Source organism: Eleutherodactylus coqui, chromosome 9, assembly GCF_035609145.1.
Source record: "Eleutherodactylus coqui strain aEleCoq1 chromosome 9, aEleCoq1.hap1, whole genome shotgun sequence".
NCBI classification, from domain to species: Eukaryota; Metazoa; Chordata; class Amphibia; order Anura; family Eleutherodactylidae; genus Eleutherodactylus; species Eleutherodactylus coqui.
Window position 1 is genome coordinate 93,767,634 of NC_089845.1, and position 27,123 is coordinate 93,794,756.

The following is a 27,123-nucleotide window of genomic DNA, read 5'->3' on the forward strand; positions in this document are numbered from 1 at the left end:
CTTTGCACTTTATATTTTAGGGCAGTGAATAGCTGATATATACAACTCTATAGGCATACAGATGTATAACATTTAGTGGGACTGTCTCTAATTGCTCTTTGGAGCACAATTGCCGGACTAGTTATAGATTTGGCCTGAATAATACGAAGGTGAGCCTGTTTCTGCAAATGGATTAAGAGCTTTTTTATGTCTAGAATTCTCTCCTGTAAAGGGAATGACTCAAACCTTAAGACTATATTGAGGATTAATATTTGTGCATTTCCTTACATGTAAATTAGTTCCTGCTACCATATTATTACTGTAAGGAGGATAGATTCACATCATTATCACTAGCAGGAGAGTTCACAGTGTGATTTTTCGATAACAAGCATATTCACATCTGGGTCAGTTTCATTAGTAGCTTGTTAACTGTAAAGGGGAAAGATTGGGGCATATTATAACAGATGAGGGAAACATTTGAAAATTAAAGTAAATATATTAAATACATGGCGTGTAAACCAGATACGCAGCACTGAACTCCGCTAACTCATAGAGACATAGACATTTGGAGGCAGAAAAAAACTACATGGTCCATCTACCTTACCTTTCTATTATTTCTTTTTTATTTCTCTGTTAGGATGAATATATGCTTATTCCAGGCATGCTTGCATTCATTTATTGTTGATTTTCCAAGCATTTACTACTCTTTCAGTAAAAAATAATATTTCATGACATCGCTGCAGATTTTTTCCCCCAACTAACCTCAGATTACGCCCCCCTGCTCTAGCTTTTAGCTTCCTAATAAAAACACTTTTTCTGCCCGACCTTGTTTATTTATTTACATTATACACACACATATATATATATATATATATATATATATATATATATATATATATATATATATATATATTATGTGTGTATAATTAATATATTTAATTATATGATTATTATCCATTCAGTTGCATCTGACCTACGGTCACTCTATGGATCAATGTTCTCCACGCATTTCTGTCTTTCATGGCTTCTTTCAGTTCCGCAATCGACATGTTTGTGGTGGCCTTGATTGTATCTAGCTATACTGCTATTTGTCGTCCTGGTCTTCTCTTCCCACTGACCTTGCCAAGCATCGGTACTGTTTCCAGTGATTTAGCATGCATCACGTGTCCAAAAGAAGAGAGACGTTATTTAATGATCTTGCCCTCCATTGATATTTTTGGTTTGATGCGATCTAACACTACCTTGTTCGTTGTCATGGTGGTCCAAGGTATCGGTAGCATTTTCCTCCAGCACCATAGTTCGAAAGCATCAATTTTCCCCATGTCTGTTTTTCTGAGCTTCCAACTTTCCCAACCATACATCAATATAGGAAAGACAATTGCATTGACCAGTCTGTTTTTTGTTGCACTGCTTTTCCAGGTCTTTTTCATTCCTTGCATTGCATTCCTACCAGGTGTAATCCGTCTCTTGATCTCAGGTCCATATTGCCCATTGCAATCGATTTTTGGATCGAAGGAAGATGAAATCTTGGACCAACTCGACTTCTTTGTTGTTAATTTTTAAGTTCACTGTACCATTGCCTATCGTAGGCATGACTTTCATCTTCTTGCTGTTGAGATACAGTCCCATGCGTTCGCTTTCCTTTTGCACTCGTTGGATAAGGTATTCCAGGTCCCTTTCACTTTCCGCAAGCAGGGTGGTGTCATCTGCATATTGGAGATTGTTGACATTTCTGCCACCGATTTTGACTCTGATTTCTAATTCGTCCAAATTGCATCGCCTCATGATCGTTTCTGTGTACAGATTTTAAAGGTGATAGAATGCAGCTTTGCCGCACGTCTTTCTCGATTCCGAACCAATCCATGTTTCCATAAGCTGTCCTGACTGTTGCTTCTTGGTTGTTGTAAAGCGACCTTATAAGCTGTTCAATATGTTCTGGGACGCCCATTTGCTTCAGACACTTCCAAAGCTTGTCATGTTCGACATAGTCAAAAGCTTTGCTGTAGTCGATAAAACACATGTACACATCCTTCGATAGTCCTGGGTCTTCTTCCTGATCCAGCACAGGTTCGCGATCTCTGGTGTCACGTCCTTTGCAGAAGCCAACTTGAACGTCCGGCATTTCCTGTTCAACAATTGTTGCAATGCATTTTTGTATGATCTTTAAAAGAATTTTGCTTGCATGCAGTATGAGGGCGATAATGCGGTAATTGGAACATTCTTGAGCATCACCATTTTTTGGAAAAGTGATGAAGACAGATCTTGTCCAGTCATTGGGCCAGGATTTGGAGCTGCAGATCTTTTGACATAGGTTGATTAGGATCTTGACTGACACAGGTTTGAGGAGTTTGGCTGGTATGTGATCAATGCCTGGAGCTTTTCAGTTTGGTAGTTGTTCAGGGCCCATGTGACCTCTTCCTCCAGAATACCCAGTTCTTGTTCTACTTGATGTACATGATCCAAGGGGTTGTCTGTTAGATCGTCTGCATATGGCTCTGCTGTATATTCTCGCCACCTATGCTTGATTTGATTTTCTTCTTGTAATAATTTGCCATCCTGGCGTTTGATGGTTGCTGCCTTGCATGGTGTGAATGGTGCCCTGGTCTGCTTCACCTGGGCAAAAAGAGCTTGGGTGTGGCTTTGCTGGTTTGTTTCTTCCAGTTTCGCGCATTGGTCATTCCAGTAGCGCTCCTTGCCTTGTCTGACTTTGAAATTCCACATTTAGCTGTCTGAATTCAACAATGGTGCCCTCTGCTTTTGCTGCTCGGCGCTTGTTGCCGATCATGATGGATTCATCCAATAGCCATTGCAGTCGTTTTGCAGATTTTTTGAAGGGGATGATTTGTTCATCTGTATCTAGTGTGATGGATTTGATTTCCTCCAGTAATTAGTCTGGGTCTTTTCCGATGGTGCTGAGTGTTTTATATCTGTTATTTACTTCGACTGCGTATCGTAAAGGGATGCAATTATATATGTGTATGTATGTGTGTGTGTGTGTATATATATGTGTGTGTATGTATATGTATGGAGAGAGAGAGAGAGAGAGAGAGAGAGAGAGAGAGAGAGAGAGAGAGAGAGAGAGAGAGAGAGAGAGAGAGAGAGGAGAGAGGGGGGGAGAGAGGGGGGAGAGAGGGGGGGGGGAGAGAGGGGGGGGGGGAGAGGGGGGGGGGAGAGGGGGGGGAGAGAGGGGGGGAGATTATAAAAACAAGTCATTTTCAGATCAGGCCGCTGATTGAGGTAAGGGCAAAACCGCAAAAAGAGACCAGTTAGTAAGATACAAAGTTTACAAACAATGTTTGCTGTGGAAGGAGCCACATCCTAAACCCCGAGGCCCTCTTAGTCAATAGTTCTGTTTCAGATGGCCTTCTGCAAGCCTTGTCCAGAATAAGATTAACCCCTCGTGTTTTAGCAGCCTTTCACAGCATTGCAGTGAACTGGTCAAAGCAGATCATTTTCATCCCAAGTGTAATCTTGATATATATCTCCATTGAACGCAGTCTCCACAGCTTGGTAATGCGGATGGATGCTGGGCATTATGCTGTTCTGGAAGCCAGATGGGTCGTTCCCGTTGCCACTTGGAGCTGCATACATGCCGATCATATCTGTTAAGTAGCCACTTGGAATAAGCAAAGCAATTATAGGAGGGCCTAATTCAACTCTAGGCACAATGCTTCCCATGGCCATAAGCACTGGATGGTTATGGTTGCAAGGTGCGGGTATGTTATACATGGATGAGGAGTCCAAGTAGGCTTCAGCAGAAGGCATATGATTAAAACACAGTTTATTGAGGTCATACCTTGGCAGCGCTTGTACCTGGGAACTACTTGGTCCAGGCTGCTGCATGTAGTCAAGCTGCTGCTGCGTGTAGTCAAGCTGCTGCATGTAGTCAGGCTGCTGCAGCACTGGTCCATAGGGGCCATTTGACCAACGATTTAAATAAGCGTATAACCTTTGTAAAAAAGTGCCAGATGATGAGTTTGCATCTGAAGCCGTAAAAGTCACAGGCAAAGAATAGCGGTCCTTTTTCTGGGAGGCAGGTAGCTTCTGCTGGGAGGCAGGTAGCTTCTGCTTTGGTTTAAAGTTTTAGTTTGGATACTTAAAACAAAGCTCAGCTTTCAGCCTTTTGGCTTCATCTTGGAAAGGTTTCTTTTCTGCGTCACTAAGAAGCCTCCACTCCATTCCCAACAGCTTACTGATGTCACAGACGCTCAGCCGGGGGACAATCGCAGCCATCCTCCTCCTCCTATGCATGTACCAGATCATATAAGCATTCATGGGCCTCTTAACGATCTGAGCCCCTTCTTCGTCCACAGTTGCAGTATTGTCTTCAATCACTGAAGCTCCATTTCCCACAGCTTGGGGTTTCAGAGGACTTTTGAGGTTGATGCCCATCATCTTTGACATTGAACAGCTTTCCAAGTCAATTGTAACCCAGACCCGCCTCTGTCCAACCTCTACAACAGCTCCGTGTGTGTGTATGTGTATATGTGTGTGTGTGTGTATATATATATGTGATATATATGTGTGTGTGTGTGTGTATATATATATATATATATATATATATATATATATATATATATTTTTATTTGTGTGTGTGTGTATATACAGTTAGGGCCAGAAATATTTGGACAGTAACACAATTTTCGCGAGTTGGGCTCTGCATGCCACCGCATTGGATTTGAAATGAAGCCTCTACAACAGAATTCAAGTGCAGATTGTAACGTTTAATTTAAAGGGTTGAACAAAAATATCTGATAGAAAATGTAGGAATTGTACACATTTCTTTACAAACACTCCACATTTTAGGAGCTCAAAAGTAATTGGACAAATAAAAATAACCCAAACAAAATATTTTTTTTTCAATATTTTGTTGCGAATCCTTTGGAGGCAATCACTGCCTTAAGTCTGGAACCCATGGACATCACCAAACGCTGGGTTTCCTCCTTCTTAATGCTTTGCCAGGCCTTTACAGCCGCAGCCTTCAGGTCTTGCTTGTTTGTGGGTCTTTCCGTCTGAAGTCTGGATTTGAGCAAGTGAAATGCATGCTCAATTGGGTTAAGATCTGGTGATTGACTTGGCCATTGCAGAATGTTCCACTTTTTTGCACTCATGAACTCCTGGGTAGCTTTGGCTGTATGCTTGGGGTCATTGTCCATCTGTACTGTGAAGCGCCGTCTGATCAACTTTGCAGCATTTGGCTGAATCTGGGCTGAAAGTATATCCCGGTACACTTCAGAATTCATCCGGCTACTCTTGTCTGCTGTTATGTCATCAATAAACACAAGTGACCCAGTGCCATTGAAAGCCATGCATGCCCATGCCATCACGTTGCCTCCACCATGTTTTACAGAGGATGTGGTGTGCCTTGGATCATGTGCCGTTCCCTTTCTTCTCCAAACTTTTTTCTTCCCATCATTCTGGTACAGGTTGATCTTTGTCTCATCTGTCTATAGAATACTTTTCCAGAACTGGGCTGGCTTCTTGAGGTGTTTTTCGGCAAATTTAACTCTGGCCTGTCTATTTTTGGAATTGATGAATGGTTTGCATCTAGATGTGAACCCTTTGTATTTACTTTCATGGTGTCTTCTCTTTACTGTTGACTTAGAGACAGATACACCTACTTCCCTGAGAGTGTTCTGGACTTCAGTTGATGTTGTGAACGGGTTCTTCTTCACCAAAGAAAGTATGCGGCGATCATCCACCACCGTTGTCTTCCGTGGACGCCCAGGCCTTTTTGAGTTCCCAAGCTCACCAGTGAATTCCTTTTTTCTCAGAATGTACCCAACTGTTGATTTTGCTACTCCAAGCATGTCTGCTATCTCTCTGATGGATTTTTTCTTTTTTTTCAGCCTCAGGATGTTCTGCTTCACCTCAATTGAGAGTTCCTTTGACCGCATGTTGTCTGGTCACAGCAACAGCTTCCAAATCCAAAACCACACACCTGGAATCAACCCCAGACCTTTTAACTACTTAATTGATTACAGGGTAACAAGGGAGACACCTTCTGGGTTAATTGCAGCCCTTAGAGTCCATTGTCCAATTACTTTTGGTCCCTTGAAAAAGAGGAGGCTATGCATTACAGAGCTATGATTCCTAAGCCCTTTCTCCTATTTGTATGTGGAAACTCTCATATTGCAGCTGGGAGTGTGCACTTTCAGCCCATATTATATATATAATTGTATTTCTGAACATGTTTTTGTAAACAGCTAAAATAACAAAACTTGTGTCACTGTCCAAATATTTCTGGCCCTAACTGTATATGTATATGTGTGTGTGTGTCTATATATATATATATATATATATATATATATATATATATATATATATATATATATATATATATATATATATATATATAATATTTATTTTAATTCAATAATGAATATATTATATTTATTTATGTATGTATGTATGTATGTATATAAGAATACGTTTCAATCATGTCTCCTCTCCCTCCCAAGGCAATACAAATTAAGTAGACAGATTGGAGGACATCTAGCACTTGGCAGTCTTCAATATTGGTCTTTAATCCAAACAGTTTAACACATTACAGTATACACCAACAGATGATAAATCGCATCCACATCAACGTGTTTCAGAATACGAGGCCTTATTTGAGCCATGAATAAGGACTTCTTGTAGTGTGAGACATGTTGACATGGATGTGATTTATCACAGGTTGGTGTGTACTGTGATCTTTTAAACTGTTTGGAATAAATATTGAAGACTTCTGAGTGCTGGACATTCTACTACTCGTCTACTCGTGTTACACCTGGCTAGTGTTGGCCCTTCATTCTACTGTTAAAGTAATCAACACATTGGCTTCATAATCAGCAAATAAAAAATTGACATGTTTGTGATATATTGTCTTCTATGTAGGTTTTTGATAATATATTTTATTGTCTTGTATGTTGTTTTTTTTAAAATAAATTTTTATGGTCTTTTACTGTATGCTATTTTTCACTTTTGTTAGTTTATTTTTATTTTATGTGTTTCAGACCATATTATATTTTCTAGAAAATGTCAACAATTAAGGTTTGCATGAATACCATTTAAAGCCCTGTATCATGCAATAAAACATTTTTTTTTAAATTTACAGTAAGTCAATGAGATCAGTTGGTCACCAGTTGGATCTGTAATACGATGGAACCTTCAGAGCACCATGGCTCCTTTTATAAATGAAAGCCATGATGCTTGTGTGAACGGACTAAAACGTTTGACACGCACATGATTTCCTAAAAAGGGGTATCCAGGCATTAAAAAATGATGATCTATCAAATTAGTGGAGGTCCACCCCTTGGGTGAATGCTGCAGCCCCTTTGATGTTTACATCATATTAGTGCTCAGAACGCCATATTTTATATAGCAGGTGTTCTGAGTATTACACACTTGCCCTATTCACTTCATATGCTGGAACTCCATGGATCAATTGTTAACCCCTTCATGACATGGCCTTTTTTGGCGTTGAGGACCAAGCGATTTTTTGGTATTTTCCATCTCCATTTTTCAAAAGCCATAACTTTTTTATTTTTCTGTGGACGCGGCTGTATAAGGGCTTGTTTTTTGCGTGGCGAACTGTAGTTTTTATCGATGCCAATTTTGGGTATATAGACTATATTGTAAAATTTTTTATTTTTTTTTAATGATAGCAGAGAGAGAAAACGCATCAATTCTGCCATAGATTTTTTTATTTTTTTTTTTACACCGTTAATCATGCAGCATAAATGAGACATTCCATTTTTTCTGCAGACCGGTACGGTTACAACGATACCAAAATTCTAACATTTTTTTTAGGTTTTCCCACTTTTCTGCAATAAAAACCCTTTTTTTTGGAAATCTTTTTTCTATTCTAAATTGCTGCATTCAAAGTCACGTAACTTTTTTATTTTTTGATGTACAGAGCTCTATGAGGGCTTATTTTTTGTGAGACGAGCTGTAGATTTTATTGGTTTTTTAGCTTTTTTTTTAGCGTTTTTTTCGGTGCACAGTCAAAAGCATGTGCAACTTATTGTACGCATCGTTACGGACGCGACAATACCAAATATGTGGGGTTTTTCTTTTTTTTACCTTTTTTTTATGCTAATCTGAGAAAAAGCATAAAAAATGGTTTTTTTACTCTTTTTTTTACATTTATTTTAATTCATTTTTTAAATCTTTTTTTTTTTTACACTGTTTGTGTCCCTCTGAGGGACTTTAATCACTGCCCTGATGATCGCTGTCATAAGGCATGGCAGAGCTACTGCTCTCCCATGCCTTATCGCTCATACAGCGATCTCAGGCATAGGCAATACAGGACGCCAGTGTCTGGCGTCCTGTTGCCATGGTGACAGGCCGGGCTCTCGCGATGACATCGCAAGTTCCGGCCGGAGACACAGAGGGAGCCGCGCTCCCGCTGTGAACTCTTCCCCTGCCGCGATCTACTTAGATCGCGGCAGGGAAGGGGTTAACAGTGGCGGGCGCATCTCCGATGTCCCCCCGCTGCTGCAGCGAGACGCCGGCTGTGACTGACAGCCAGCTCCCGCTGCGGGATAGCGCTGGATCATATGTGATCCAGCGCTATCTCCAGGACGTAAGTTTACGCCCTGTTGCGGGAAGTACCCCGCTCCCAGGACGTAAACTTATGCCCTGCAGCGGGAATGGGTTAATGGCCTATCCTGTAGATAGGCCATCAATTTCTAATGCCTGGATAACTCTTTTAAAATCTTTATACTTTCAGTAAAAAGTGTAAGACTTACATATAAACCCTTTATTATTGCACAGTCTTTCATGCACACAAGATAATTTATTATAATCATGAAGGTTCATATTCATTATATACACTGGCCATTTTATTAAAGAGACACCTGCCTTTTTAAGACTGGAGCTTCCCTGTTTGAAAAATACAAATTATGCATGTGACACTAGTGTACAGTATAAAATCAAATACGTTTTTTGTCGACCGGTTTCAATAAGAATCCACATTAGAAGGGGAAATCAAACTATTTTAGTTTGGTGTGACTGAAGAAAAACAACCAGCAAAAGGGAATCCTGTGGATATAAACAACTCATCAACAAAATTAGTCAGAGGAGGATGTCAAGAATCTTTCTGATGAACAGGCGGTGCAAAGACAGATATTTTGTTGGTGCTCAAACCAATGTGTCTGAGCACACAACTCATCGTGCCTTAGCCTCAATGGGATATAATAGCAGACAACCAGTTTGGGTACCAAGAGAAATAGTATGACAAGATTCAAGTGGGCAAAAGGCAGCAAAAAATGGATCACTAAATAGCTGATAAACATCACCTCGTCAGGTGAATCTAAATTAAAGGGGTTGTCCCGCGGCAGCAAGTGGGTCTATACACTTCTGTATGGCCATAATAATGCACTTTGTAATGTACATTGTGCATTAATTATGAGCCATACAGAAGTTATAAAAAGTTTTTCACTTACCTGTTCCGTTGCTGGCGTCCCCGTCTCCATGGTTGCCGTCTAATTTTAGCCGTCTAATGGCCAAATTAGACGCGCTTGCGCAGTCCGGGTCTTCTGCTGTTCTCTATGGGGCTCCGTGTAGCTCCGTGTAGCCCCGCCCCGTCACGTGCCGATTCCAGCCAATCAGGAGGCTGGAATCGGCAATGGACCGCACAGAAGAGCTGCGGTCCACGGAGGGAGCAGACCCCGGCGGCCATCTTCAACCGGTAAGTATAGAAGTCACCGGAGCGCGGGGATTCAGGTAAGCGCTGTGCTGTTTTTTTTTTAAGTCCCTGCATCGGGGTTGTCTCGTGCCGAACGGGGGGGGGTTGAAAAAAAAAAAAACTCGTTTCGGCGCGGGACAACTCCTGTTTACCACAACTCCTAGCATATTGTGCATGCATTTCCGCTTCCCCATTGGCTCTTACAGGGATTTTTGGTGCACAAATGTGCAAGAAAAAAGAGCATGCTTCGTTTTTTTTTTCATGACCAAAATGCGGAAGAAAAATACATGTGTGTGAATGAACCCATTGAAATCAATATGTGTGCAAATGCACCCTTGTAAAGCCCGCCTTAGGCCTCATGTCCACGGGGAAAAGAAGAATTAAAATCCGCAGCGGATCACCCGCAGCGGATCACCAGCACGCGGATCCGCACCCCATAGGCATGCATTGACCACCCAGCCTATGGAAGCCGTCCGGATCCGTGGGAGACCTAAAATCAGAATTACTCACCTGCTCCGGACGCTCGGGATCTTCCATTCTTCGCGGCTTGATCTTCTCTACGTCGCAGCTGGATCTTCTTTCTTCGGGCCGCTGGATGTGCCTGGCGCATGCGCGCGGCACGCAGCCGGCGTGCCGAGCACATCCGCCGGGGCCGAAGAAAGAAGATCCGGCCGCTACGGAGAGAAGATCAAGCTGCGAAGAAGGGAAGATCCGGAGTGTGCGGAGAGGTGAGTAATTGTTATTTTAATGCCTCATGTCCGCGGGGCAGAAGGGACCCGCTATGGATTCTCCATGGAGAATCCGTAGCGGGCCTGATTTTCCCAGTGGACATGAGGCCTTAGAGTTTAGAAAAAGCAATGGATGGAAATGGAGTAGGAAGCAAGGACTCTTGTACATTTATATAAATTTCTGTGACACATTTATACGCTACCATAAAGAACTTGTTGAATAAGGGAAACTTATCTGTCATTGCATTGAAATGACCTTTACTAGTCAACACATAACATTTCAGGGAACTCTACATTAAAAAATTGCAAATTAATTTCACCTAATGTACAATAAGATGATTTGAAAGTTATTTTTGCTGAAGTTTATTCTTCCTTCTGGTGGATTAATGAGTTTGATTAAGCATATTGAGAATCTGTAATAGAAGTGCAGCCCTATTTCTGTTTGTTGGGAGCAGAATGCCGCAGTACTGATTAATGATAGAATGTCACCGATATATTCTCTTTCTTTATAGGTCCAAGTATTACGGAACGCCGGAGAGGAGGTTACATTAACGGTTTCATTTTTAAAAAGGGCACCTGCTTTCCTTAAATTACCCCTGAACGAAGATTGCACTTGTAAGTGGTCTTTACATTCTCATCTTTTACCATCTAATAGGACAGTATATAAATGTTTTGTAACCTTTCTCCAGGTGTAGATGTACTGTAGCTCTCCTCAAGCTAAATTATGTGAAAAATGCAGCACATTTGTCAGAGCTACTGCGTGGTTGACATGTGCAGTGAGAGAATGATATGAGGTGAGTCAGAAAATTACAGGAAAAAGTCATGAAGGAAGAAAATAATTAAAAAGAAGAGAACACAGAGCACAAGAGTTTATAAAGAGGCAGCTAAATGTGTAAGACATGTTCGAGATGATGGAAGGAGATAGCAACATGAAAAAGACCTAGTGAAGGCACACCACAGTACCCGTCATTAATTTTGAAAAGTGCCTGTCATAGCTATTATGTAATATTGCATTGCTTTTAGTTTAACCCATTAGGGACCATCTACCGTAAATATAGAGTGGATGTTTGCAGGTGGTAAATGGGGTGGGCTTCACAGCTGCAGCGGCAGCAACTGGAGCTAGCTGTTAACTGCTTAGATACCATTGTCAACGTTGACAGTGCATCTAAGAATCCAGTCGGTGGAGGGGCCCTCTGACGTCCCATTGACTGCCCCCACAACACAAATACAGCATGTTGATGGGTTCCCATGGCAGCCCAAAACCTAGTAAAGGCTCCCAGGGCTGCCAAAAATTCTAGTCTATTACGTTGGGATCAAGGAAGACGTGTCCTACGAAACGCGTCTGACGTAGACAGGGTGTAACACGGTATCTACCATTTGTAATCTTATGGATCTTATAGCCTAAAAAAAAAAATGACAAGGGATCAAAAAGTCATGTTCACATCAAAATGGTATCAATAAAAGCTACAGGTTGCCCTGCATAAAACAAGGTCTCACATAGCTGCATCAATGGAAAAAAAAGGTTACAGTTCTCAGAATATAGGGACAGTAACAAGTTTTTAAATAAAAATTTATTTTATTTCTTTTAGACATCATAATTAGAGATGAGCGAGCGTACTCGCTAAGGCAAACTACTCGAGCGAGTAGTGCCTTATTCGAGTACCTGCCCGCTGGTTTCTAAAGATTCGGCTGCCGGTGCAGGTGAGCGGTGAGTTGCGGGAGTGAGAAGGGGGGAGCAGGGAGGAGAGAGTGAAAGAGAGATCTCCCCTCCGTTCCTCCCTGCCGCTCCCTGCCGGCAGCGGAATCTTTAGAGACGAGCGGCCAGGTACTCGAATAAGGCACTACTTGCTCGAGTAGTTTGCCTTAGCCAGTATGCTCGTTCATCTCTAGTGAAAATGCACTAAAAAAACTGTGCTATTGTCACATTTGTACAGGCCCTCAGAATAGATTTAACATGTCGCTTTTTCGACACCATGAACAGGGTAAAAAAAACACCAAAAACAATGGTGTAAGTGTTCCTTTTTTTTCTATCTCACCCCACTTAAAATTTTTCTAAATATTTTAAATACATTAAATAGTACTATTGAAAAATACAGCTCATCCAACAAAAAATAAGCCCTCGTACAGCAACATCAACAAAAAAATACTTAAAGAAAAGTTACATCTCGTGAAAATTGGTAATTAATAAAAAAAGAAAAGTTTGAGAAATTTCTGTTTTTTAATGGGTTGAAGAATTACTCTTAGCTGCCCACAAGCTCTATTAAACCTCCCCCCACGAATTTGAATTAGCTCTGATGTGGCTGTTACAAGAAAAGTGGGCAGCCACTTGCAATCAGCAGGTTACAATATCTGGAACTGATCGGTGTGACAGTAAGCAATTTGAACTTCACTACGAGGTCATGGAAAAATTGGCTTGCATGTCACAGAAGACCCACAGAAGCTGTGGGATGAAATTTGTCCTGCTAACTTTAAAAAAAAAATTTTCTTAAAATTTCCATTGGACATCTTAACTAGAGATGAGCGAACGTGTCCGTTACGGACACATCCGCACCCGGACACCGGCTTTAGCGAACACTGCAGTGTTCGCGCGTAAGTGTCCGGGTGCCGCCGGGGGGCGGGGAGATGCGCGGCGGCGCGGGCGGCAGTAGCGGGGAACAGGGGGGAGCCCTCTCTCTCTCCCTCTCCCCCCCACTCCCCGCCGCACCCCCCCGCGCTGCCACGGCGGCCCCCGAACTTTTTCGCCCGAACACCGAGGTGTTCGCAAAGTTCGGTGTTCGGGCGAAAAAGGGGCGGGGCCGAACGTGTTCGCTCATCTCTAATCTTAACCCTTTCCAATCCACTGTCTGACGTCTGAAGACATAATGATTGAAGGTTGTACAGCTCCCATGTTGGAAGACGTCCGGCAGGGTATTCTAACTGTTGATTACTGGCCGCTCTGTTGTCGGGGGCCTCTTCAGCATGTCCCAATACACAGTACTGGCTCTAGCCAGCAGATGGCGCCATTGTATAATGGCAGAACGAGAAAGCCCCTTAGGAAATCCTGAATACAAAATTGGATTGCAAAGGGTTAAGAAACAGAAATAATTAATTATGCTATGTCAATGTATTTACTATAATTCACAGTGTCAGATTCTTTAGCTGAATATTCATTGTACAAAGAATGTTCCTTTAGTTTATTTTGCATAACATTTGCATAACATAGCCCCTGCAATGCAAAGTGAATTAATGGTGCACTACAGAAGTGGCCTAGGTGCACACTATGTCACCATTGCAGCACAAGAGTGTGAATGTGGTGCTGCTTGCAACATTTGTAGCTGACCTATTCCAAACCCTTCCATGCCATTTTTTACAAAACTAAGGTAGAAGAAAGCATGGTCCCACACTAACCAATCAGATTACATTAAATTTTTCTGAAGTAGTTGAATAATAAGTGACCACGGGCCACAAACCTATTTTTATTTGGTGTTCGTTTTTATACATAACCAGGGTGAATCATATATTTTTCTGAATGAACGGTCTAATCACCATACTTCTTACCTAGAATTTTAAAGCTATACATTATATTGCAAAATGTTACTACAGTCTACAATCTTTTAACAGGTGCACCCAGTGATCAAAGCAGTGGCACATCATCTCCCTTGTGTGACAGCGGTTTGCATTTAAACTATCATCCCAACAACACGGTATGATTTTCGCATTATGTATGTCTTGCAAATTAATTTTGTTTACTTACCGGTAATACTTTTTTTTTCTTTTTGCTATTTTTAACATTTATTTTACAGCAATAGTTTTTTTTTATTTTATACCTATTAAAATACATTTTTTCTATAAAGTGCTTACACTGTATGTGTCTGTATGAATGATCCGAGTAGTTAAGTCATGTTCTACCCATGGTACTAGAATAAGAATTGCTGAAGTCTCTTTTCCCAGCTGGCTTAACACTCAGATTTTTCTGTATCACCTACATATTGTACTTATGCATCTAATTTAACAAAGACCATTAGCCTAACATAAGGATTATATAATTATTAAGAGGATTCTTTATTATTCATCTGACCCGTAGTCTTAGCTCTTTTTGTCTCTTAATTTGCTCAACTGAAATTAGTTGAAGCCTTAAAGGGGTTTTCAGGCAAAATACTATTGATGACCCTATCCTCAGGGCAAATCATCAATATTTGATCAGCTATGGTCTGCTGCTGTGGAGCGCTGCCAATCAGCTAGTCGGGTGCTGGTTGGCAGAACCAAAATAGACATGGTTAGAACAAAAGCCACTGCTCCAACCCTTATGTAGTGTCTGGCACTTGTCAATAACTTCACCTGCAGTTATAAGTGCTGTCCACTACAAAGGGGTAAGGGCAGCAGCTTCCACTCTAAACCCTTTGTATTGTTGCACTGTCAGCGGGTGCTCGGTTGGCTGATTGTCCAGAGTCCCAAGGGGATAGGATATGTGGGCATCTATGGGTGACTGAGAGAAGCATTTCAAAGACATAGATTCAAAAAGGGAAAAGTAGGTGAGGAAGAGTGCATGGTTTTATATGGTCTGTTGGCTAGGTTTGAGCAGAGACACAGACTACACAGAGGACAGAGGTTGCAGTTACATATGGAACTTTGGGCTGAATGGCTTCTCTATACCATAAGATAATAACAGCATTATTGGATGTCCCAAGAATGTATTGAATTGGTAAAATGACAAATTGTAATTTTAAAAAAGGTAAGGGTGTAAGGCTTCCAATACACCTCTATGGGGCAAACTTCAGCTGTCGGAAGCAGCCAAAAATGAGTGAACATAGCTAAGGGGGCAACATTTGCGTGAGCACTGAAGCCTCCTCATTCTAGTGATCAGAAAGGGTCTCAGCAGTGGGACCCCCATTGATCAATACCTTTAACATGTCTCTATGACATGTGAAAAGTTTTCTGAAAGTGCAGGTACTCATTAAGCTAATTTTAGTTTTATGTTTAACCCCTTCCCTTCCCATGACGTAAGGGTATGTCATGGGAGCGGGGTACTTCCCGCAAAATGACGTGCCCTTACGTTATAGGGATAGCGGGAGATCATAGCAGGTCTTGCACTATCCCGCAGCAGGAGCCAGCTGTCAGTAATAGATGCGCCGCCCCCCCCCCCCCCCCCGCTGTTAACCCCTTCCCTGCCGTGTTCTATGTAGATCGTGTCAGGAAAAGGTAGGAAGTTGCTGGGCTCTCGCGATATAATCGCAGAGAGCCTGGCTGGTTGCCATGGCAACAGGATGCCAGATACCGGCGTCCTGTGTTGCCATAGCCTGTGATCGCTGTATAAGCGATAAGGCAAGGCAGGACAGAAGTCCTGCAATGCCTTATCACAGGGATCATCAGTGCTGTGCCTTAAGTCCCCCAGAGGGACACAAACAATGTAAAAAAAAAATAATAAAAGTGTACAATAAGAAAAATGTAAAAAAAAATGTTCAAAAATGTTTTTTTGTGCTTTTTGTCATATTAGCATAAAAAAAGGTAAAAAAAATTAAAATCCCACATATTTGGTATTGTCGCGTCCATAACGATGTATACAATACGTTGCATGTGCTTTTGACTCTGCACGGAAAAAAGCGTTTAAAAAACGATAAAAAACTGAGGCAAAATGCTAATTCTTAGCGTTTGCCTCCCTAAAAACGCAATAAAAAGGATCAAAAAAGCCATATGTACCCCAAAATGGTATCAATAAAAACAGCTAGTCTTGAAAAAAATAGGCCCTTACAGAGCTCTGTACATAGAAAAATAAAAAAGTTACAGGACTTTGAATGCAGCGATTTAGAAAAAAAAAATTCCAAAAAAGGGGTTTTATTGCAGAAAAGTGGAAAAACCTTAAAAAATGTAAGACTTTTGATATCCTTGTAATCGTACCGACATCCAGAAAAAAAGGATTGTGTTATTTATGCTGCATGATTAACGCTGTAAAAAAAAAACAACAAAATCTATGGCAGAATTGATGCATTTTCTCTCCCTGCGATCATAAAGAAAAAAATATCAAAAGTTTCACAATATAGTCTATGTACCCAATAATGGCACCATCAAAAACTACAGTTCACCACGCAAAAAACAAGCCCTTATACGTCCGCGTCGACGGAACAATTAAAAAGTTATGACTTTTGAAAAATGGAGATGAAAATCTGCCAAAAATCGTTGCATCCATAAGCCCAAAATAGTCCATGTCCTTAAGGGGTTAAAGGGGTTGTGGCACATCTGAAAGCTAAACTCTATCAACTACATAGGGGATAACTGTCTGATCATAGGAGGTTAACTGGTGGGATTTCCACTGATCATAGAAATGGGGTTCTGTGACCCCTTGTGTTAATGGAGCGGCAGTTGAGCATGTGCATTGCCACTCCACTCATTTCAATAGGACTGCTGGGGATAGCGGAGTGCTTAAACTTGGCTATCTGCAGCAGTCCCTTTGAAATTAATGAAGCATGCTGCTTGAGCAGCACTCAATTCATATGGGGAGACACAGAACCCCTCATTCTTATGATCAGTGGGGATCCCACTGGTCGAACCCGCACTGAAGAGATCATTAAAACTTTGAATTTCAGCACAGCCTCTATGAGTAATCTTATTCTGTTGTAGCATTATGAACGCAGTACTAGTGACAGCAGCAAAAGTCATAAAAGTATTCACACTTTAATTTGCTAATAGAAGAAGAAGAGGAGTTTGCAGTCAATAGACCATATTATTTCTGTATATATTTGTATTTATTTTCATTACATGATAACATTTACTTATGTTTTGTTGAGAAACTCATTACTCCTTTTGAAATGTCAATACTTACGCTTAAAATATATATATTTTTTTTCTCAGTATGTAATGAGTATCCTTGGCTAGGGAACAAACTGTATGACTTTTTGCTCAATAGTGTTTTTGGTTGGCATGGAGATATGAAAAAATAAATTTTGAGACCTGATGTTTTCTCTCAATCTAAAATACAATATCAATAAGCTTGTCTTTTGTTGCATACAGAGATACAGTGCAATTGTTTGTGTATTATCTATATATCATAACTACTTCAAATACGATTAATGGATGTTTGCCATTTTAGCCCAGGTAAATTAAGGCTTTTCAATTTTTTTATTTTCTCTTTTATTAGCATTTGTAATGGAAAAATATAACAAGCAGAACAATTACACTTTTCACAGTATTTCATTTTATATACCCTCAGCCTACCCCTCCCCCCTCTTCTCCCGGCTGAAAAAGAGAGAGAAAAACAGAAAATGTCAGCAATTATTACAATAATCACATCTGTTCATTTCCCGTGGTGTTAGAATAAAGAACCGCAGACTCCAGATATTTGACCATTTGTTTGATTTGCCTTTTACCTCTGAACAGATAAGCCTCCAGAGATAACTACCTAAGAACATATTTACGCCACATATCTATAGTTGGAACACAAGACAACCAGAGGGGAGAAATCACACTTCTAGCAACAAACAAAGAATTCAAAATGGAGTTAGAAGTAGGTGAGCTTTAGATAATGAAAGGTCGCCCAAAATACTGTACTTAGCCTGGGAATGCTTAAAATTGGTACAGTATGTGATAAATATTAGAAAAGCGGTTACCCCAGTACTGCGATATTTGCACAGTGCCGCTTGAGATGAGGCCAATAAGCCATGGGAGGGGGCCGAAACTTACGAGACATTTACCAGCACTTCTATTATCAGTACATTGCAAACGGTTTTGATCATACAACCTATTAGTAATTAGAAACTCCATACATTTATGAGAATTGATCAGTCCTACTAAGAAAAACTAGATTTGAGGCTATTCCTCTCTGAGATCAGCACCAACTTCTAATTCTTTCTGTAAATTGAAAACAAAATTTTTCGACCACTCTTTCCGTAATAATTTACCCATGGGAGGAAAAAAAACCTTCTTAAAATCTTGTAATAAATTAACTTAATGAATGTGCATAAACAGAACATATATTTTCAAAATAGAGAGAAGTATCCTCTTATGATGTCTGAAACACATGTAAGATCATTTGTTCCCGAAAGCTGTGGAATTAAAGAAGTTTTTCGATTCCTAAATTAGCTTTTAAAATTCAAATCCGTTATATCCATAGAATTAGTGGTAATTACCCAGTTGGATGCTGTTCTCCTAGCATCACTGCTCAGATGCTGTCAGCAGATATGCTAGGAGAATGGCACCCGACTGCTGCTGCCTCTGATTGACTGCTGCAGTCATGTGATGTTTGCTCCACACTAAAGACCAAGAGGACTACAGGACTGCAGCACTGGATTACTAGGGCTGAGGATAGGTAAGTACTGCTGGTTTTATTGTTCTAAGTGGTTTAGATTGGATTTTAAAACTTACTTTGCAACCAGACAACCCCTTTTAAGATGATTCAATTCAACTAGATTCAAGAGACCTTTCCCTAAACATGTATGGAATGAATGATATCTAACATTTTGAAAAATAAACAGTGTAAAAGATGACATGCCCTTATTTTATGATATGAATATTCGCTAAATCGTGCTTACTCTAATATCTGGAAGATATTTAGTGGCTTATGGTCCACATGCAAATACTTCTTAACTTTTAAATCCTCCAAATCTTTTAAATATTTAAGCTGAGAGGCAAGTCAAGTTTTATGTTATGGACTGATAGTCCTCTGCTAAGCAAACGACGGCATAACGTTTTTGGCTCATCCTATAGTTGCTCGTTTAGTGCTCCAGAATAAATCATTATAAATTCCGTCAATGAAATGAAAAACCTTATAGCTAATTGATATAGAAAAATTAAAGAGGTATTCTTAAGGTAATTTATCAATATTTGGTTGGCAAGGGTCCACTGCTTGGGAACCCTGATGATCAGCTGATCCTTCATCCAATTATTAGTTCAACGGGCCAGAGGCGGAAGTGTAATAAAAGGTTTCATGCCCAATTAAATCAATTGAGTGATGCCTTCCATTACACTTCCACATTCTCATTGTACCAAATCACAGGGTGCAGGAAAGGTATATTACTAATATTAGTCACAGAATAGACTCAAAAGGATAAAATTATTTTTATTAGAAAAAATTGCAAAAAAACGCACATACTGCATGGTTTGCGTCCTGTCAGAGTCAGTGACAGGGTACTCAGCCAACAAGGTGAAACTTGGACAATACACAAAACACTAAGACAAAGAAGAGAGAATAGGTTCTCTTATAAGAGGAAACCATGAATTATGGCGATGATGCTGCACGTCACGCGTCAATATGTCCTTTTGGAAGATGCTCCGGCCCATACTGGAGGACACATCCCTCTTCCTGTGCCTCTACCTGGACCCGGGATTGGTGCTCTGACACTTCCTCCCTTACATCAGTCTCCGCTTCCCGATCGTGATTGGTCGTCACCATGGCAACCCTTCGTTGTTTACCACTTCTGACCAGCTACAGTGTACACGCTCCAAAAGATGATCGGCTTGGAGAGATCCCGCTCTGTCCTGAGAATGTAGTAGCGTAGTAAGAGTGACATATGTCTTGGGGTCTATATAAAAGTATACAACACTGGCGGTGCAGCGATCCTCAGATAAAAAATGATGCATGGATTGATTTAGTGGTACTGATTGATACCCTCCCAGGGAAGGTATCTTAACACACTATATACTTGGGCTTGGCCTAGCCAGTCTTATAAACCCTGGTCTACCATCAAGGCCGGAGGTTCTGCTTCTCTTCTATATCTTATCATTTAGGAATATTCTTAATGGAGTGATTTCACTCCCCCTATGACTAAAAGAATAGGCTTGTGAGATCCACCTTACAGACTATTATTACAGACTGAGGAGGCGGGGTAACTCTGCGAACCTAGACACTATTCGAATGGGTATCTGACCTAAACTGATACTCCCTAGGCTATAGAGGCCATATAGTTTTACCACCGCCCAGAATAGGATAATTGAACTTCCCTGGCTGTCATTTGCCTGGGGAAGTTCATCCTGTCTACTCTGTGTCGGAACTTCTGAATGTTTCTCATTAGCACTTTAAGGATCTCATGGAATAATAAAAACATATCTATCAATGGTCCCTGTGAGGTTGGATTCTGTCCCATTCAGACCTGACAGTACATGAAATGTGCAGGTCGACATAGTTACAAGTTGGAATATACCCTCTTCAATGTTGGTGGCCTCATTGGGGTGATCGTGACTCACCGTGAGAATAACACAGTGGGGCTCTCAGGCTTGGTTACAATTAGAGATGAGCGAGCACCAAAATGCTCGGGTGCTCATTACTCGAGTCGAACTTTCAGTGATGCTCGAGAGTTCGTTTCGAGTAACGAACCCCATTGAAGTCAATGGGTGACTCGAGCATTTTTGTATATCGCCGATGCTCGCTAAGGTTTTCATTTGTGAAAATCTGCAAAACACAAGAAAGTGATGGAAACGACACAGAAACGAATAGGGCAGGCGAGGAGCTACATTTTGGGCTGCATCTCAAGTTCCCAGGTCCCACTATTAAGCCACAATAGCGGCAAGAGTGAGACCCCCCCCCCCCCCACTGTCAGCGTAAAGATCGTTCTCCTCTGCCACAGCTGTAACAGCTGTGGCAGAGAAGAACGATGTTAGCCCATTGAATTCAATGGAGCCGGCAATACAGCCGGCTCTATTGAAAGCAATGGGTTGCCGGCGTACGCGGGATGAATTGTCGGGAAGGGCTTAAATATATAAGCCCTTCCCTACAATTCATCCAGAAATGTGTAAAAATAAAAAATATATATATACTTACCTGGTCCCGGCAGAACGATGTTAGCCCATTGAATTCAATGGAGCCGGCAATACAGCCGACTCCATTGAAAGCAATGGGCTGCCAGCGATCGCGGGATGAATTGTCGGGAAGGGGTTAAATATATAAGCCCTTCCCTGCAATCCATCCAGAAATGTGTAAAAATAAAAAATATATATATACTTACCTGGTCCCGGCAGACAGAGTTCAGCGCGGCAGGCTGCAGTTCTCCTGAACTGCTCTGAACAGCTGTGAGTAGTATTCAGCAGCCGGGGATTTAAAATCCCCGCCTGCTGAATGAGATGCCTCTGATTGGTCACAGCCTGACCAATCAGAGGCATCCCTCACTCACACCCATTCATGAATTCATGAATGGGTGAGTGAGGGCTGCCTCTGATTGGCTCAGCGCAGGGACAGCTGAGAGCTGCCCCTGAGCCAATCAGAGGCAGCCCTCACTCACCCATTCATGAATTCATGAATGGGTGTGAGTGAGGGATGCCTCTGATTGGTCAGGCTGTGACCAATCAGAGGCATCTCATTCAGCAGGCGGGGATTTTAAATCCCCGGCTGCTGAATACTACTCACAGCTGTTTAGAGCAGTTCAGGAGAACTGCAGCCTGCCGTGCTGAACTCCGTCTGCCGGGACCAGGTAAGTATATATATATTTTTTATTTTTACACATTTCTGGATGAATTGCAGGGAAGGGCTTATATATTTAACCCCTTCCCGACAATTCATCCCGCGATCGCCGGCAGCCCATTGCTTTCAATGGAGTCGGCTGTATTGCCGGCTCCATTGAATTCAATGGTCAGTGCTCGTTTAATCGAGACGAGTACCGCGTGGTGCTCGTCTCGAGTAACGAGCATCTCGAGCACCCTAATACTCGAACGAGCATCAAGCTCGGACGAGTATGCTCGCTCATCTCTAGTTACAATAGTTTCAATACTACACCATGATAAGTGGAATGCCTGTCATCCGCGTTTAGTATAAAGCTCCTAATTCTCCTGAAGTTCGGCTATACCTGCGGTGAAATGCGTCGAGTTGTAATAATTGACCTCATCCTTTGAAGTTGTATTAATTGAGTCTATCTTTCTCTCTCCATTAGACAAATATTAAGCCCTAAAATCTAAGTGGGGCTATATATCCCTTTAATAAAAAACACAAATGAGTAGAAGGGAGGACTGAGAAAATATTTATTTTCTCTTTCTCAACTCATGAGTCTCATTCATACGGAGACAGGGATTGCTATAGACCCATCCCTAAGACGTGACCATCTGTAGCTGGATACAATGTGCATGTCCTTTTTCATGACCCTATTTGAGATAATTCATGGTTTTCTCTAATAAGAGAACCTATTCTCACTTCTCAAGGTTTTGTGTATTGTCCAAGTTTCACCTCATTGGCCAAGTCTATTATGTGAGGGGCACCTTCTCATTGTGGTCAAAGATGGAAATGTAATAGAAAGTATAATTCCATTGACAGTGGGCCAAAGGATCAGCTGGTCTATGGGATACAGATAGGTCTTCAATAGTAAATGTCCAGAACATGCCAGCTGGGGAAGAACCTTCTTTATCAATGCCACTCTTTTGCCCACTTTCAGTGGCAAGTTTTTAAGTACTTTGAGCTGTATCGAAAATTTAGACAGTAGTAATGAAGTATTTTTAATGATAGATACTGATTTAGGGCTCAGTCACACGGGCGTTTATTGCCGCGATTTGCGCATGCGCATGCGTCCGGCGATTTTTTAAAACCATTGCTTTGCAATGGTATCGGACACATGAGCGCTTTTTATGCGCTCGTCCGATAAATTAGAGAACAGAAATCGCAGATCGCACCTATCTGCGATCTGCGATTCCTGTTCTCTTCTCTATATGCGCTCAATGGGGCCGGCGGCAGCAGCGCCGACCCCAATGAGAACATATAGAAGACAAATCATTCTTCTCTGCCACAGCTGGAACAGCTGTGGCAGAGAAGAACGATGTTTGCCCATTGAATTCAATGGAGCGGCAATACAGCCGCTCCATTGAAAGCAATGGGCTGCTGGCGTGCGCGGGGTTAATTGTCGGGAAGGGGTTAAATATATAACCCCCTTTCCTGCAATGCATCCTGAAAAGTGAAAAAATAAAAAAAAGGATGTACTCACCTGCTCCCGGCAGCCTGAGATCCCCGCGGCCGTCCTGCAGTGGGTGTGAAGGGGGTGTGACTCAGGCTTGCCCCTGATTGGCTCAGCCTGAGCCAATCAGAGGCTGATCTCAGTCACACCCATTCATGAATTCATGAATGGGTGTGACTGAGACTTGCTTCTGATTGGCTCAGCGCTGAGCCAATCAGGGGCAAGCCTGAGTCACACCCCCTACACACCCACTGCAGGCCGGCCGCCGGGATCTCCAGCTGCCGGGAGCAGGTAAGTACATACATTTTTTTTATTTTTTCACTTTTCAGGATGCATTGTTGGGAAGGGGGTTATATATTTAACCCCTTCCCGACAATTCATCCCGGGCTCGCCCGCAGCGCTTGCATTCAATGGAGCCGCTGTATTGCCGTCTCCATTGAATGCAATGCGCTGGACAGCTCCGGCCCGTTTCTAATGAAACGCGGCTAGGAGCAGATTTTCGGGCGATTTTTGGGCCGATTTTTCGGCGCCGGTCACGCGATTTGCGCATGCGCATCCGTCATGCGATGCGCAAATCGCGTGAAAAAACGCCCGTGTGACTAAGGCCTTAAGTTGTTAGAAATATAAAGATAGATAGATAGTAGAGATGAGCGAGCATACTCGCTAAGGACAATTGCTCGATCAAGCATTGTCCTTAGCGAGTATCTCCCCGTTCGGGAGAAAAGGTTCGGCTGCCGGCGCGGGTGACAGGTGAGTTGCGGCAGTCAGGAGGGGGGAGTGGGGGGGAGAAAGAGAGAGAGATATCTCCCCTCCACTCCTCCCCGCTCTCCCCTGCAGCTCCCTGCCCGCCGCCGGCAGACGAATCTTTGCTCTCGAGTGGGCAGATACTCGCTAAGGGCAATTGCCCTTAGCACGTATGCTCGCTCATCACTAATAGATAGATAGATAGATAGATAGATAGATAGATAGATAGATAGATAGATAGATAGATAGATAGATAGATAACCCCCACCTGAGGAAACCAATGGCAAACTTTCTATAACTATCAATTAGTTTTAAGGCATAGTTTAATGATGTTGATGAATTATTTATATACATTAAAATGTCATTAGTATATATGAAGATTTTCTGCTCATATTAACTATATTTAAGACACTGTACTCTATTTTCGCTCCCCACCTGAATTTTCAGAGGTTCTAACGTAATAGAAAGTAAAATACGAAAAAGAAGACACAATTATCGGGTGCATCCTTTCAAACGGAAGTATTCAGCTAAATACAATATAATTTGTCCTTGCCCTAGCCTATGAGTTCTTAACCACATAATACCATTTTTTACAAAACTCAAAACATCTCTTAACCCTCCACAGAAAGGTCCTCTTGTCACTGTACTATGTGGTAGATATGTTCAATGACAGCATCAAGCAAGACCCCCTCCCTTCATCATCAGCAGACTGAAGATGAATATTTAATGAAATCATATTATAGAATTGATGATACACACATGGGCTGTTACATGAGCATAAGTTGTGTGAAGGTCTTATCCATTTAAAGTTAGTTTGCTCAAAAGACACTATTGATGTGATTACCTTGACCACCATTCCAAATAGAATTTTGGCTAAACATTTAGAACCCATATACATTCAAGATATAGACCTCTAAGAGTTTTGAGTCTGATGATTTTTATCTAGCATCAGTATCAACATAGTAAACACCTCATATGTCCCCAATATGAAGAGGACTTATTTTGTCTGAACACTTCCATGAGCGTAACTTTGAAAAACTGAAAGAGAGATTTCCGATACTTCTTTAGAATGTCAAATGATATACCATCAGCTCATGGAGCTTTACTATTAGGGGTTTGAACCTGCAAAGATTTTATTTCTTAAATATTTATGGGAGCTTCAAAGATCCTTAGATCTTTCCCTGTCAACACCTGAAATGTAATTTTATAAAAAAAAAAAAAGAATCAAATTCTTCCTCACTTGAGACAAGTTCTGATTCATAAAGTCTTTGATAGAAATCTTTAACTAATATTGTTATTTTTTATATAATCACTATCCACTGTACCATTGCCAATACAGACCCATTAAAGTAATTTGAAGCTTGATGTTTAATCAAGAAGGTAAGGAATTTACCAGGTCTACCATGATTGATAAAGCAATTGCAAGTCATAAAGGAATCTCTTATCATTGCCGCCTCCATCTGCCATTCCTTATAATCGGATCCTGTTTTTCTCAGTAATTCCGTAGCTGCAGGCAAGTTGCTTTGAACAAAATCTAACTCAAATGACTGGACCCATAATTTAAACTCTTCCTCCTCTTAAAAAGATTGGTCATTCAAAGGCCACTTCAGTGAAAACACTTTTTTCCATCCTTGCCCCCTCACCTGATTGCCTGTCATACTTTTGAACTCTTCTATGCAGTCAATTCCATAAAGTGCATCCTCCTTTCTGATACCTCTCTGGATCAAGATGGTGCATGATACTTCTCCCTGCTTTCTTTCCCTAAATTTTGCTAACACTCCCATAATGCATCAGCACAACATCAGATTGACAGCTAGAGCAAGTGCAATATCTGTCTACTGGGCGGACATTGCCATTACTCTTTATATTCTGTATTCACCTAAATAAACGAATCAACTCACCATAATTATACAGTCAGAAAGATGAGTTGTGATCTCCTTCATTATAACTGTGTGACAGGAGCCTATAAGCCTTAGCAGTGAGTGTGTTTGGAGTTTGTTTCCCTTATGAAGAGCTTTTGTGGTAGGGTTCATATGATATCATCACCCACAAATTATGTGGACTGAAAAACTGGCTTCTTGAAAGAACATAAGGACAAGTAATTCGCAGGTGGCTGGAATAAGATCACATGATTGACCTGAGAAGAAGAAGAAGAATCTTTATTTGTATAGCACCAACCTATTCTGCCGTGCTTTGAGAAGGACTCCAGGAAGTTTCAGATAGAGAGGAATAATGAGCCAACTGGTCAACATATGTATACTGAGGACTAGTAACTTAATAAATAAAAAAAAAATGACTTTCATGACCCTGAGGGTGCAGGCAGATGAGAGTGGGGTTTTTTTGAGCGCCTATGTGCACAAAAAAGAAAATGTGCTCCCCGCATATGCTGAAAACGTGTGACCAAGCAAAGTTTCATATCTGCAGCGCATGAAACTTTGCCTGTTCACTGGAGCAGCTGCACTAGGAGAACCACAGCTGCTCCACGAAGAGAGAGAAGAAGCCCCCCAGGGATTCGGGATTTCCCCAGAGTAGGGGCAGTGTGCAGAGCTATGGGGGGGGGGGAGGGTTTCCCAGAGCAGGGCTATGGGGAAACTCCCCGTAGCTCAGTTCACTGTCCCTGCTGAGGGAAAATACCTGATAACAGCACTATCTCTCTAGGGGGAAATCCTAAGGGCTTCCCCTGAAAGTGTGGGAGTAGGGGGCAGGGCTAAAGGGACTGTTACCATTAACTCTGCCCATAGCCATGCCTCCTCTATAGTTTGCTATAGGGATTCTCTCAGAGAATTCCTATAGCAAACCATGGAGGTGGAGGGCAAGGGGGCAGGTACCCCTAGCCCTGTCCCTCCTCCCGCGTTCTCAGGAGAAGCCCTGAAACCCCACCCCCCTCTCTCTCCCCACTATAGGGAATTCCCTTGGGGAGAGAGGTGGGGGGAGTCCCCTACTGCCTCCCACTGCTGGGTAATTGCCCAGCAAGGGGGCAATAGGAATACCCCACTGCTTACAGCAGGACATTTAATAGGTGCTGCCCAGAAGCACCTTTTAAATGTCCCGTTATCAAATCCTGTCAGTCCTGGCGGGGATTAACGGAACCCACAGGGAGTCCACTCATCCCCAGGGGTACTAACAGGAGCTTCTGGACAGCACCTTTTAAATGCCCTGGTGT

The 27,123-nt window shown here is 41.8% G+C and overlaps 1 protein-coding gene across 1 annotated transcript in view; it reads left to right on the forward strand.

The window, feature by feature from the left end:
- SNTG1 (syntrophin gamma 1) overlaps positions 1 to 27,123 on the forward strand; it is a 239,301-nt gene that overhangs the window by 136,236 nt on the left and 75,942 nt on the right. Inside the window, exons 8-9 of the mRNA XM_066578979.1 lie at positions 10,893 to 10,995; positions 13,981 to 14,063. Coding sequence (XP_066435076.1) covers positions 10,893 to 10,995; positions 13,981 to 14,063 — 186 coding nt within the window. The remainder of the gene's footprint in view (positions 1 to 10,892; positions 10,996 to 13,980; positions 14,064 to 27,123) is intronic.